We start from the raw sequence: 14,611 nt of genomic DNA, 5'->3' as shown, positions 1-14,611 counted from the left end.
TACAGTACTGTAATTAAATAATTAAGTTTTATTTCTATATATACAGTACAGTATATAGTTTTATATTTACAGTAGCAGTATGTGCCTTAACTTGTTAATGAAGAACAGTGGCACTGTCTGAAAAAAGAAATGAAAGAATCACATCACTCACCTACAACTGGACAGATCAGTCTGCAAAAGACATACATGATGTACATGACAGTAGCTACCATTCCAATTATCTTCATACTGTATGGCTGTCTGGTGCAGTCTACAGCAGATTGAACCTTGCTTCAACAGCTGTGTTAGTTCTTACCCTATTTGGGGTTGTATCATTAAAGATACAATTCTGACAATAGCTCCTCCCACAGAGCTACTGTAGCTCAACAAAGCCCTAGACTATCCAACCAATAGGACAGACATGCAAAATGTTCCCAAAGGGCATAAACTACTACACATCACAGAAATAACTGGACTCTCACTAAGCTAAATCATCTTATATGAAGACTTTGCTTTATGGTCTTTTCAGTTACTGTTGATTGAAATAATGATGTATATAGTATCTGTGCTAATATATCAAGATGAAACACACTTAGTACATATGGGTAACCTACTGTACCATACTGTACTTAGAAGGGAGCATTTTCATCATTACAAGTTTTATGATCATTAAAAGATCACATTAGTAATAGCTTCACTAATAGATGCTTTTGGAAAACAGAGGTATTTACCTTTTGGAAGAAATTTAGAACTATATTTAAAAAAGTAGGATGGTAATCAAGGGTTAGGATATGTTTGAATAGGTAGCCGTGTCACCATGTGAACAGGTAAAGGTTTATGTGACGAAGGCTCAGTACTCACAGTGCTCACACCTGAAGAAGGCTCCACAACTGAAATGTTGTCTCTTTTCTTTTCCTTTCACCACCAAATAAAGAGCTAACATATGGTTAATACAATATAGTGTATGGCAAAGTGAATGCAAATATTTGATGTTTTTCATGCAGTGGCAGTTACTCAGAAAAATGAATAATGTATTAAATACAAGCAAATAGTATTTTTACTGTATACAAAAAGCTGGCTTGCTATTTTAGTAAGTTTACAACACAAACAATTTGGGTAAGCCAACCACAAGATGTTGCATTTTTTTAAAGAAGCTGAGCAGGTATAATCAAGGCACAGATGGGCATTGTTGGTCTTTGTCTAACACAGAAAATAGCTAGCTTATGAATATAGCTAAATCTCCAATCGATACATTACCTTTGCAAGTTTTGCTTAAAAAATACAAAATCCTTTGCTGCAAGGTGTTCATTTCAGAGTGGACAGGGGACTAAGGTAAGACCTGAGCTTGCAGATTTAATTTAATTGAATTCAACTTTGAAAATTACAGAAAATTAATATTAAGCTTTATCAATATAGTGCAATATGCTAGCTAGCTCAGGGGTATTTGGAAATTACCTGTTACATTAATCAACATTAAAAGATTGACAGTATCTTCTTACATATTCTTTCAGGGGTTGTAATATAAGACATAATGCAGCAAGTGTGCATTAAATGAAAGCCTATGTTTGCAATAACATGTTTAAAAGTTATTTTGTCATGATGCGTTATGGTTACTAACTATTGCAAGCTTCTTGTTCCATAAATATTTTTTGTGCACCCTTACCAAAAATGCTTTTGATTCTGATGAGTATTTTTCTCAAACTATTTGATTAGATTGCAATTAAAGAGTAGATGTAAACTTGTACCAGTAAACCTTTTCTATTAGGGTTTGAGACAGAATAAAGTAGTGATTAGGGCTCTCAATATCAGCCCAGAAGGATGTGAGTTTGTTCTGAGTACTATGTGTGTTTGTTTGAGTGAGGAAACTCTACACTAAAAATGTTTGGATTGATTTACCTGGTTAAATAAAGTTTAATACAGGAGATTTGATTGTTGTTTTATTTTATATCTTCTTCCTGGGCAACAACACTCATTTTTTCCCAATCTTATGATTGTCATTTGAATCCTGTAATAATATTAAGTAATAAAATCTTAAAATGTTTTAAATGAATGAATCTTTTATTCATTTATTTTTATTTTTATTAACTCACTGACTCATTTAGACCTCTGGAGAACAGAATGTAATATTTGTAGTGTTTCATCATTCAGAGCTAGAGCAGAAGTGAAAGTGTGAATTACAGCAGATAATCTTTTTGATTATTTACTGTAAATGAAAACTAAGAAAGAAGGACAAGAAAAAAAAAACTTTGAATAGAACAGAAAAGTATTGTACAGGTTTTGCAAAACATACAATATTTATTGAATTGCCCACTCATTGGTGATATCTGAACACCTACTAATATCTGAACACAATTTGCTTTGGTCAGACTTGCACACATTTTACACAATGTTGTAGTACACATTGTACACAACGTTGTAGTCTTAGACAAGTAAAATTAGAGTATTTTTTAATCTAGTTCTGAAAACCCAATTGTAAAAATGTAGCTTTGTGACAGCAAAGAAACAAGTGAAAGGTTTATTCCATGCTAAAAAAAAAGAGAATAAAGGAAACAATGTTTGGCTGTGGAGCCTTCTTCAGGTCTTGCACCCAGAAGAAGGTTCCACAGCCGAAATGTTGTTTCCTTTCTTCTCTTTTCAGCATGGAATAAACCTTTCACTTGTTAGCCTGCACATGCTGACACAGCTACCTGCTTGAGGGGCTTTGTGACAGTAGCCGAATATTACATGTATTTTATTAATCTTGTTCAGATTCACATTTTATGCAATAGCCAGTGAAAACTGGGACATTATTAATGCAGTGTAAAGCAGTTGTTCAAATGAAATACATTTATATGTACTGCTTCTGTTTCATTTCTGATTTAAATACACAAATTCAAGATAATATCCATATACAGTATATTCTAATGTCACAGATTTTGTGCATACATCTACTTTCAAGAATCATGAATCTCAGGCCTTGAGTACACATAGTTGCTCTTTCATTGATTCATTGGGACATGAACATGAAGCCAGTACTCAAATGTGTTTCTGATTGTGGAAATTAACCCACTCCAGTAGCTTTTTGTCAGTATATACCATTCGATCTAAATACTGCAATTCACATATTATGTCTGGATAACCTGTTGAGGAGTCACATGACCTTGTGTAAAATCTGTTTAATTTTACGGATATAAATTGTTAATGCACCCCTTTTTTATTCAGAAAGGTGCAAGATGGCAGGGTCTTTATTTCGCAGTGAAGAAATGTGTCTGACACAGATCATCCTACAAGTCGAAGCTGCCTATTGCTGTATTGCAGAGTTGGGAGAGCTAGGTCTTGTCCAATTCAGAGATGTGAGTAAAAAAGAAGCTTAAAAAAACTGAGTTTTTCTCCCACAATGACAAAAAAACAGGTGCAAAAAACATCTTTAATAGGAAGTAAAAGTAAGGTGATGTGATGAAGAACATTTTGATAAAAGACTATTTTTATTATTAAAGAAAAGACAGTTAACTGTGTGAATAATGGCCTTTCCTTTCTGTTTGGAAAGTTTACATGATATAATCATAAAAAAACACAAGAAGCTTTTTAATGGTTTCAACTAATGTCTGAATAGCATCCAGTACATTAAGTATCCATTATGTGACATTTGCACAGAGAAACAAAAAGTGTATTAAATAGAAACAAATCATGTTTTGAATATCAATGCATAGCTTGCTTGTTATTTCACTGTGTTTAGAACATAAACAGTCTCAGTAGGCCAGGCAAGAGATGATTCAAAATCTGAGGCAGTGCAGTCAGGATGTGTCCTGATGGCGCTGAAAAAGTGTGGTTTGTAAAAGAAAAACAGTCTGCCTGCTATATATATTTATTTTTAAAATATGTTTGGAAAAAATACTTAATGCAAGGTGTTCTTTCTCTTCAGACTAAGGGCTCAGGATAGATTTGAGTAACTGCCTTTAATTTTTTGCAATGGAATTAACCAAAATTCTTCAAATTTTTGTCAAGTTATACCATTCCCTTAGGATAAAATATTTTAGTTTTATTTTCCTTGCAAAATGTGATCAAGCCTCTTTAACCTTTTAGTCTATGAATTGGCTTCATTACTCTCTGCTCTCCTCCCCACTAATAGGTGATGTGTGGTAAGCGTTCTGGCACAGTATGGCTGCCATCGCATCATCCAGGTTGATGCTGCACATTGGTAGTGGTGGAGGGGAGTCCCCATTACCTGTAATGGAGTGGGTGTGGAGTGTCCAGAAAAGTGCTATATAAGTATAACCAATTATTAGTAGTAGTAGTAATAAAGCCCTTCAGAGGCCATTCCCACCCGATATGGATGTGCCTTTAAACATCTTGCATTATTTTGGCAAATATACAGTAGACAGTACAAACCTGGTTGAGGGACTGAATTCAAGGTAATGTCCAATCTCCAAACAGGAACTCATTTTAATATCGCTTGTACTTGTACTTTCCATAAATTCTATTTTGTCCTTATCACTTAAAATAATATTTCCAATGGCGCTGTGGAATACTAAAATTATGTCTGAACTCCTGAAATAATGAACAGTCCCAAGCAAAATAAATCACTTTTTATTTACAGCTGAATGCACATGTAAACAGCTTTCAAAGAAAATATGTGAATGAAGTGAGAAGGTGTGAAACCCTGGAAAGAATCCTCAGTAAGTATTTTAGAAATAGTAAAATATAAAACAAATACAGTATGTAATCTTTATGGAGGAAGACTAATGGGAAAAAGGGTTGGGCAGCACATATACAGTACTGTAAATGCAAACATGAATGTTATTGAAACATATATATTAATAATGAGTTTTTTAATAAAAAACACTCATGGATACCCTAAGTTTATTGAGTCTTACAATGATGTTGTTCACAGGGTTTCTTGAGAAGCAGATGGAACTTGAACAAGTAGTAGCAGAAAACTGTGGTGAGAGCTGTCCTTTATCCCCCCTTCCACGAGAGGTCCATGATTTGGAGGTAGCAATAAATCTGTGTTAATGTTGAACTCCCATTTTTGGGAGGAACTTTAATACAACTCATATTGAGCTAATTTCCCTTTTAACAATTTTTAACCGTAGATTTTAAATAGGTACAGATCACATTGTGTATTTAATGTTATATTCCTATGTAAGAGATTAAAGCCTCTTGGATGGTATATTTTCTATTGGGCAAGCACAACCTAACAAATAACAGTGACTTGGCTTGAGAGAGATGAACCACATTGATGCATTTTTGTTCAATGTCTGTCCAGCTTGTTTCACCTAACAACCAAGGCTGGACACTGATTCTGAAAGGCAGAGCCGGCGCTACGGGTGGTGCAATGGGTGCAACTGCACCCGGGCCAAGATCTAAGGGGGCCCTGTTGTTAACGTCATTTAAATTAAAGCTGTGTGTGTGTGTGTGTGTGTGTGTGTGTGTGTGTGTGTGTGTGTGTGTGTGTGTGTGTGTGTGTGAAAAGACCATCTGTAAAATAAACGAACTAGAGTTCATATGTCAGGGGCGGGGAACGTGATATATTATCCAATATCAATACAAATAAATACAACACAATGATCTCTTGGAAAACACAGCTGTGCGGATGATTTGCAATTGGTATTTGGCGCGTTCATTCCAAAATATGTCGATTTGGATAACGTAACCTGTTCCCCTGCAAGACAGAGCAACAGACAAGTTGGAGTTGGAGTTTTTCAGCAAAGAGAGGCCCTTTGTTTGACTTAGGTCCCGTTTGGTTTTCGCTTCGCTTCTGGTTATTGCTTCGGCTTCGTTTGTTGGTTTGTTGTGCTTTGTGTGTGTGTATTTTCGTATAGGTTCGGCTTTGTTGGTTTGTTGTTAGTTTCTTTGTACTTTCGTTTGTTGTGTGTTCAGCCTTGTTTTGCCATTACCTTGCCCTAGCGTGTTACATGTTCAACCTTTGTGTTCTTTTGTACCCTGTTCCTGTTGATTACTCTTGTTTTCCCTTATTTGTATTCCTGGTTCACTTGTTTTGTGTGAATTTTTGTATATAAGGTTAGTTTATGTTGTTGGGTTCACTTTACACACTTAGTTGATTTTGTATTAGTACACTAGTTTAGTACGGGTGAGTGCCATTTGTCTTGTATGGTTTTGGGTAGTCAGTGCAGGTTAGCTAGGGTGTTGAAGACGCCGAAGACTGTGTGTTTCTGGTTTTCTTTTGTAGTCAGATTAGCTTTCCCTCACTGTCCTAGCCAGCTCCATTTTGTTTGTTATTTTCTTTCCTTTGGCACCACTCTAGTTCCTTACCCTTTTATCACGCTTCCTAGTCTCTCACCAAAACCCACCTGCTTCCAAAAGAATTATCCTAAATGTTACAACCCTTTACCCCTAGACACTTGGGGTCGTAACAGTTTGGCATAGAAAATAGGGGAGATAATTCATCTAAAGCCTGCAACAAACTTGCCCTGTTTTTATGAGACATTCATGGCAGTAATTAGGCAACTGAATTAAAGTTTCTGTCTCATCTTCCCACCAATGAAATCAACACTCCGTCTGAAGTACTGCAGTACTGCAGTATTTGGTCAACAAAGATGTGAAAACTGAAACTGTTATAGAATGTCAAGTGTTTTTAACAATTCCAGTTGCTGTCGCCAGGGATGAATGCTTGATAAGCAAACTGAAATTGATCAAAACTGATCTAAAGTCAACCATGTCATAGGAAAGACTGTCAGATCTGGCTTTGCTGTCTATGGAACAGTATGTTCAATATCTTGAAGGACACTGACAAATCCACCCATTAGATTTCTTCAGAATGAACACATGAGAAACATGAACCTGAAGACGTACTGTAGGTGAGAACTAAAAAAAAGAGGGACTTTCACACTCAAAGGGCTGTGGGAGTGACTGGATCTGGGCCATAGCTTCCTAGTATACTCAGAATCCAGATTCTGAATTGTCCAGTTACTTCACATGGCACAATTTCTGCCAACAGAATTTCCCAGTTCTCTCTTTCTCTGAGTCATGAGTCATTGAGCCAGTTTCAGTCACACTTTATTTTCAGGTGGTTGAAAGTAACATACGTAGCTGTATACATTTGAAGTAGGTACTTATTGCTTTTATGCAAGTAAAATAGTTCATACTTTTTAAGTCTCGGTTACAAGGAGTACAAAAAGGAGCTCTCATTGTAAATTTTGGGATGTGCAGATTTTACTAAGATGTTTTTGAAGTTTGTGATTTAAGAATACTGTATGTAAGGTTCTATGCACAAACAGCACAAAACACCATAACTACAGTACATAGAGCATTCTAAAGAGTAGAGACCCCTTCAGTCGTTGGAAAATCTAATTTGCATCACACCAATTAGTTTCCAATCAAATCTTATTAGGATTAAATGATGAAAAAGGAAAAAGCCACTAAAACCAGTACTGGTTGGTAAAATATCCTATTAAAATTAGGTAGTTTCAGAAGTATATTAATATGGCCCTGTAATGTGCCAAGGAAACCTTGATTATGATTCCCTGCAAAATATCACTTACTGTATGGCATGGGGTATTTGACAGACCTGTTATGACAGATAATCGTCCACTAGAGGGAGCCAAACGTTCCTTGTATAAGTTCACTGGTAGACATTAGTTAATTACTGTATTATTGGTGAAAGGTTAAAAAGATTCATTCTCACTTGGGGGTGTTTAGTGATTGCTTGCAGTAGGATTTTTAGGACGCAGTCTTCGGAAGACTGCAGTGGAAAGCAGCAATAGAGAAAAGAGCTTAGTTTATATCTTTGGTTTGTAAGTCCAAAGACTTACTACAACAGCCACATTACAATGGGGTGGGTTCTGTCAGTCATATTTCAAGGGTAGACTCCAAAAATTTTAAAAAGAAATATTTCCAAAGATGTGAAGGAGCAGGTATTCCTGTGCATTATAGCCTATGCATTAAAGTGATTTAGAATCTAACTGACACAGTTAGGAGTACCGAAGGTGTGTATGATATTTACAAGTCCACTTTGTTCTTTATTTTAATTTAATTTAAATTAAAAAAATATATATATTTTGTATTAAAAAACATAATATTTTAAATACAAAAATAAGGAATACAAAATCGAAAATATTTAGCTCAGGAAATCTAAATGTAAAGGATTGTAGGCTAAAATAATATCCTGCATATTAGTGTTATAATACAGTGATGTGATTCATCCAGATTTAAAATTTTCATAAAGATTTAGAGAATTAGAGTGACAATCAGCTGAAGTGAAAAGATTGAGATGTTTAATTATCTAACCTGTGAGTCCATGTCTATATTCTTACTTGTGAGTTACCTTTTTCTTCTTGTGCAGTCTGTTTTGGAGAAATTGGAAAGTGAACTGCTTGGAATGGCTCAAAATCAGCAGTCACTAAGGAGCAATGCCATGGAGCTGATTGAACTTAAAGAATTAGTCAAGACGGTGCAGGAATTCTTTGAGGTAAATGCTTTTTGTGATAGATACTGTACTGTACGTTACAAGTCTTAAAACTTGTGAACAACATTAAACCATAAAGATAGGTATCAAGTAACGCCATGCTGACATTAAAAAAATCAAAGTGATTATTCCTCTTAGGACATTTTCACTATGTAAAGACGGTCACCTTAAAACTGCTTTGTGGAATTTTGAATATCTATCCATAGGAACTGTTTTACCTTTAAAACTTTAAAAAGTTTTTTTTAACTTGGGCTTACAAGAATTTAATACACTGAAGACATTTTGCAGGTGTAAAATAAAAATAATCTACAGTAGGAAAAGATTTCTGAAAAGAACATAAATTGGTGAATGATGCAAAATCAATAACAAGATTAATAAAGATTGAAAGTATAACTGGAGCAATCACTGTTTATTAGTTCAGTGGATCAAAGTTCTAATCTTATTCAAATGCTCCATTTTCTTTCTTCCAGTACTAGGGGTGGTAAATAAATTACTGTATTTTGAGAACATCCATGGTACTAATATAATCCAAGGATGAATGTGTGCTTCTCACTCATTTTCAGCATTCAGGTGTAAGCTTTGCTGTCTTAGTGGAATGATCTGTCATTCGGTGTAGAACAAAGAACTAGCATTGTCCTTACCTTAATGCTTTTTGAGGGGCCCAGGATTACTCTAGAATGACACCAAGCCTTGCCCCTAATGAGGGTAACTTTTCTGCCCAAGCTGTTAATGACAAATTGTCTTCTTATTTGAGAACGTATATGTCACGGATGTCGGAAGGGACAAACCATGGAGAGCCAGGAGAGTGGAAAAAGACCCATATGCGTAGCGGCGGAACAGGGAATTAGCCTGGGCTCAGCAGTTCAGGAGTCGAATAGAAACCTATGCCCTCATGCAGCGGACGTAGGGAAGACCTCGATGCTAGGCAGGTTTCAGGACATCTGAACGTCAATGCTGAGAGAAGGAGAATAAGTGACCCGGAAATATATAGCCCCAGGGTGAGAGTCACCGGAAGGACAGCAAAGCACAGGAAACTAGGGACAGGACAGAGTAGGAGCACCCTCTGGCTGCAGAGGGCGTGACAGTATACTATTTGTAATACTTTTATGTATTAATTTTTTGATTATCTAAAGAATGTAAAATACAATATAGGAATTTTTTTTACACTTATGGATGGCATGGTGATGTAGTGGTTAGCATTGCTGCCTTGCAACACTGGGACCCTGGGTTCAATTCTAGACCTAAGGTGCAATCTGTGTGGAGTTTTCATGAGCCTCCCATGTTTGCATTTTTTGCCCGTGTTTTTGCCAAGCTCTTTGGCTTCCTCTCACAGTTCACATATTGGTAGCTGCTGGGAAAATTGGCCCTGAATGTGTACAGTTTGTGTCTGTGTGTGCCCTGCAATGGACTGGTCTCCCATCCAGGGTGTATCCCACATTGTTCCTGATGCTTGCTGGGATAGGCACCATTTCCCCAATGACCCTTAGAAGATGGTTAAATGAATTTACAGTTCCTTTATTGTATTTTCTTGCACAGAAAGAAACACATTTCCCAGATGAGTTCTTTACTGAAGAGAACACAGCTTTAGTGGAGTCCCATGGGCCATCTACAGCAGTAGCTAGTGGCAAATTGGGGTAAATCTTTCAAAGAGTTTATTTTTGCTTTGAACATTACTTCTGTATGAATGGCAGAATACATTTAAAGTGTTCTTTTGCATGCCTGATATCAGCAGCTAAATTCAGGTAGTGAAATTTAGACTACACAACCAAGTGATTTTAATGTACTATAAAATTTGTAACTAACACAAATCATTAATACATGGTAAACAACACATTTCACTTCAGTTTCCAAATTCTTGTGCTTTTTACTGAATGTTATATTACCAAAAGTAAAAAATATGCATATTTTTACTTACAGTACATTGTATGCATATAATAGACTAAAGGTCCATCCTTTTAGTTGCTGCTATCCATGAAGGGAATCTGATATAATTATATTATGTTATAGATGATCACAGAAAAGGATTATAGAAATGACAGATTACAGCTTAGATAATAGAAACACATATTACAAAAATGTATTATTTATCCTCTTTTGCTTTTCTGTCTCACCATGGGAAATTTGCATCTGTAGCCAGTTTGGTTCTGATTTACCTTTCAATTTCAGAGATGTTCTTTAAGACTGAGACAATTACTCTGAAATCTGTGCTACATTCTCAGCCTTGTGACGTGATTAATTGTTGTATTGATAGATTTATGGATTCCATCAATACAAGTGCGTACGGTGCTCCACATTTTTATAAAATTGAAACTGCAGTTCAAGCCACAAGAAGCAGACCTACTGTACACATTGTAAGGCCATCAAATACCTATCGTAGGTTGCTTCCCAACTGTTCTAAATCACAGTTTTAATGATATCTGGACATCTGCAACCATTTTTATGTATTCATTGGCTTCTGGGCAGTTGTGCAGCAAAGAAATTGTTGAGCATGTAGTTCTCTAGGTATACTGGACACCCCTGTACATTAATCAGTACAGTTCATGGTGTCTCGAGTAAGAGATTTGGCTATTTTTTAATTCAAAAGTAACACAAGATCTGTCATTTAAAAACACTACTATCTCTAAAACCTAAATCTGTTTTCTAAGTCCACAGAGACCTCTGTCCTTTGATATACTGTAACTTTCAACTCATTATCTCCATATAAAGTCCACTACTTTGCTAAAACGCCTACTGAAATTTTGTAACAAATTCATAGGATCCAGAAGTGAATTTCATGTACACTGTATACTTAATTGAAAAAGCGGTTCACATCAGATACATTACCTTAATGTAACACTTTGCATGGCTAAGCATAGTAGACAACTGCAGTCTGAATCATTGTCTGTTGTATGAAGTATCATAGGGGGAGTTATCAGAAGCGAGAGGATGCTGTCTTTTGAACGAGTGCTGTGGCGGGTATGCAGAGGGAATGTCTATATAAAACAGAGGGATATGGACGCTACTGTGGAGGACCCTGACACGGTGAAGAACATTCTCTTGAACTTTATTGAAAAAAAAAGCACCCCAGGTTCCAGGATAAGAAGAAATTAAAAGCATGTGGTAGAGATAAAATACCTACCAGCGCCCCAGAGAAAACTGGGGAAGATCAAGATAAAGTATCAAAAAACATCCACGTAATGTGAAAGTAGTTCAAGTAGGTAGCTGTGTCAGCATGGGTAGGCTGCAAATGAACAAGTAAAGGTTTATTCCATGCTGAAAAGATAAGAAAAAACACATTTCGGCTGCAGAGCCTTCTTTTGGAGCCTTCTTCATGTGTGACACCTGAAGAAGCTGAAACGTTTCTTTTCTTCTCTTTTCAGCATGGAATAAACCTTTAATTTACGCACGAATCTTTCCAAGTAATGTGAAAGATTCTTAAATTCTTAAATGTCTCTCACCACTGCAGGTAGTTTAATTACAGTAAATCTTTGTGACTTTATTAAATTAATCTGAGAAATGAGCATACTGAATTAAATCAGTTTAAAAATAATTATTAATCAGTACATAAATAAAGAGCAAAAAGTCTTATAATTATCATTTTTAATTAGCAATATGTGTTTATCTAAATATCCTTTTAATTTTGTAGTAGGTGCTCACTTCTGCCTCTATTATTGCAATAAATTGAATTACAGGTGATCTGAAGCTGTAGATGTATTTGAACCTGTACTCAAAATGTGCTGAAATAAGAATTTCATAATAGGAAGTCACATTTAATGCCATTTCCACAAAAGCTCCAGTACTTCCACTTACACATCAATCAGATCTAGGTGTTTATACCAATGGGGGGATGGTTCTAGGTGATTCAAACATATTTTTATTATTATGATTATTTCAGAAAGAAGAAGTAAAAAAGAAGGTCTTCTTTATATTTTTTCAAGGCGAGCAACTTGGCTTAAAAATTAAGAAAATTTGTCAAGGGTAAGTGTCATTAAAGACAAGTAGGTGTGTTTTCATTTTTTAAATAACAGTAATGTAAAAAGTAATGATCATACATAATTTATATTGTGGCACTAGTGAGCACAAGACAGGTTCTGGCAAAGACCTCAAGGATGGAATTTATTTGACATGTCACACACAACAGCACAGCTCATAGGCAAGTCACAGCATAAGACACTCCCCTCGTGCACTATTTGAGGACGAAACACAGATGGCACCCCATCGCTCTCAAATCCCATCTGTCCACGGTTATCTGCCATTCACACAAAATGGATAAAATAGAGGAGAAAGCCCAGGTCCTTAAACATTATAAGAACAAAACATTGTCTCTTACGATTATTAGTAAACAAAATAATTTTGCTGTAAGCATTAAATGTACAGCAGCTGCAGTGAAGTGTTATATTAAAACCTATTTGTAGGTGTTAGGGGAAAGGGGATGTTGTTTTGTTCTGGTTTGTTTTGTGATTGTAGTTTATAAAAATAATTAACAAAAACCTAATTTGTGTTTGTCTCAGGTCTGTATTTTTGCTTCATCATTACCTTTACTGAACCTACAGTATATGCATTTAAAACATCAATAACTCTTTTCCCAGATAAACAGCCTGTATTGGCATATTTTTTAAAAATATGAAAAAGTAATGGAAATGTTTCTGCTTCTCACAAGATTAAAATAATTGTAAAATGCCCTTGAATTGACAGTATATGCTTCATGCAATGAACAAGCCATTTGTGTTTAAAAGTACACAGCATGTCAGGTAAATTAATTCTACATTGAAGAAGACTAATATTTTTCAATATCTCATAATGTTTTTGTTGTTGTATTATCCAGATTTCATGCTACAGTGTACCCTTGCCCAGAGAACAGTAAGGAAAGACGAGAAACAGCTGCAAGTATTAACTGTCAACTGGAAGACTTGCAAGCAGTAGGTCATCGTGTATCTCTTCTCCCTCTGCTATTGTGTCAGTGTACTTAATATGGAGGACTACAGTCTAACAGTCGTTCATTCTGCCTGAAAAACAAATCTGACAAAACAAGCCTATAGACTGAACTGCTAATAATAAGTACAGTATGAAAAGAAAGAAAAGCAGTTAAAGGAAGCTAACTTTTGTAAGGACAACATCACACTGTTCTTTTGTTGCTATAGTACTAACAATTTCACTTTGATAATTACAGTATGATGTCTCAGTATCAGAACAGTAGGTGGCTGGTCTTTACCCCTTATTCTATACTGTATATATTAATGTTCCTCATCTCTTGCAGGACAGATTCAAGTTATAATTTGCTGGTTTCCAATGCTGGTCCTACAGCAGATCACAGCTTTATTTGATGACGCTTAAAGGGGAATTAAAGTCCCATATTCTCAGACAGATTATTAAATCTTGATAACAAAATAAAATACAAAATCTTGTATGGTTTAGAAAAATTTTACAAATTTTGAATTAAGCACAAAGTTGTGAACCTTGTGTAAGTAAGTTCATGCAAATCACGATGTGAAGTGGCCCTTCCTGTCATCTCGAATTCGAAGGCAATATTTGTTTTTGATTAAAAGAGATGTATTCATAAGCCTGTTTTTTACAATATAACAGAGCTGCTTCATGTCAATTGATTTTTTTGCCTATTTCTGAATCACAGACAATAATGACAATATGACGTTGCAGATACCTGGAAATTTAGACTATTTTGTGATGTAAAATAAAGGTTTAAAAGCTATTTTGTATGTTTTACTTTTATTGTGGTTGGAAAGGCACTCATCAATGCTGATTCTTTCTAACCCTGAAATATAAAAGTAGCATTGCAGTTCCCCTTTAAGTAACACGTTTGCAGATGCACACATGCCGTTCAGCGATTTGATGTCCCTAAACAGGAATCAGCCCAGCAACAGTCTATACTGTATATGAAGAAATGTTATATTCTTATATATTTTGTATGATTTAAAAAAACACTTCAGCTTTCTCAGTAAGCAAAGAAAACAAATTGAATCTTGACATTAAAGTTTTTAAAAATTCAAAATAATTTGTAAACAAATTGACTGACATAAACAGATACTATAGATGAATTTCAGAATGGAATATAGAGTCCACACTATACTATACTATGCACACTATACTATATTGCACCCTGGAGCTATTGCACAGTATCTGTGTTCAGATGGTGCAATTGATAAAGTAAAGTAAAATCTTTAAATTTAATGAGTCCATAAAATACATGAGGCTGCTACACAGACCTAGTTAAGGCACACAATCATAGAGCAG

The 14,611-nt window shown here is 35.4% G+C and overlaps 1 protein-coding gene across 3 annotated transcripts in view; it reads left to right on the top strand.

Moving 5' to 3' along the window:
- Positions 1 to 683: 683 nt before the first annotated feature.
- Positions 684 to 14,611, top strand: part of LOC102685331 (V-type proton ATPase 116 kDa subunit a 4) — a 31,254-nt gene continuing 17,326 nt past the window's right edge. The window contains exons 1-9 of one of the 3 annotated variants that reach the window (XM_069192153.1): positions 684 to 1,311; positions 3,181 to 3,311; positions 4,556 to 4,634; positions 4,850 to 4,950; positions 8,261 to 8,386; positions 9,920 to 10,017; positions 11,278 to 11,404; positions 12,258 to 12,340; positions 13,188 to 13,281. In XM_069192153.1, the coding sequence (XP_069048254.1) occupies positions 3,192 to 3,311; positions 4,556 to 4,634; positions 4,850 to 4,950; positions 8,261 to 8,386; positions 9,920 to 10,017; positions 11,278 to 11,404; positions 12,258 to 12,340; positions 13,188 to 13,281 (828 nt within the window). In that variant the 5' untranslated portion in view covers positions 684 to 1,311; positions 3,181 to 3,191. The remainder of the gene's footprint in view (positions 1,312 to 3,180; positions 3,312 to 4,555; positions 4,635 to 4,849; positions 4,951 to 8,260; positions 8,387 to 9,919; positions 10,018 to 11,277; positions 11,405 to 12,257; positions 12,341 to 13,187; positions 13,282 to 14,611) is intronic. The other 2 variants (XM_015353134.2, XM_015353135.2) reach the window with 2 other exon arrangements.

The sequence above is a fragment of the Lepisosteus oculatus genome, chromosome 7 (assembly GCF_040954835.1).
Source record: "Lepisosteus oculatus isolate fLepOcu1 chromosome 7, fLepOcu1.hap2, whole genome shotgun sequence".
NCBI classification, from domain to species: Eukaryota; Metazoa; Chordata; class Actinopteri; order Semionotiformes; family Lepisosteidae; genus Lepisosteus; species Lepisosteus oculatus.
The sequence above is the reverse complement of the archived record's forward strand: the minus strand, read 5'-3'. Positions and strand labels throughout refer to the sequence as shown.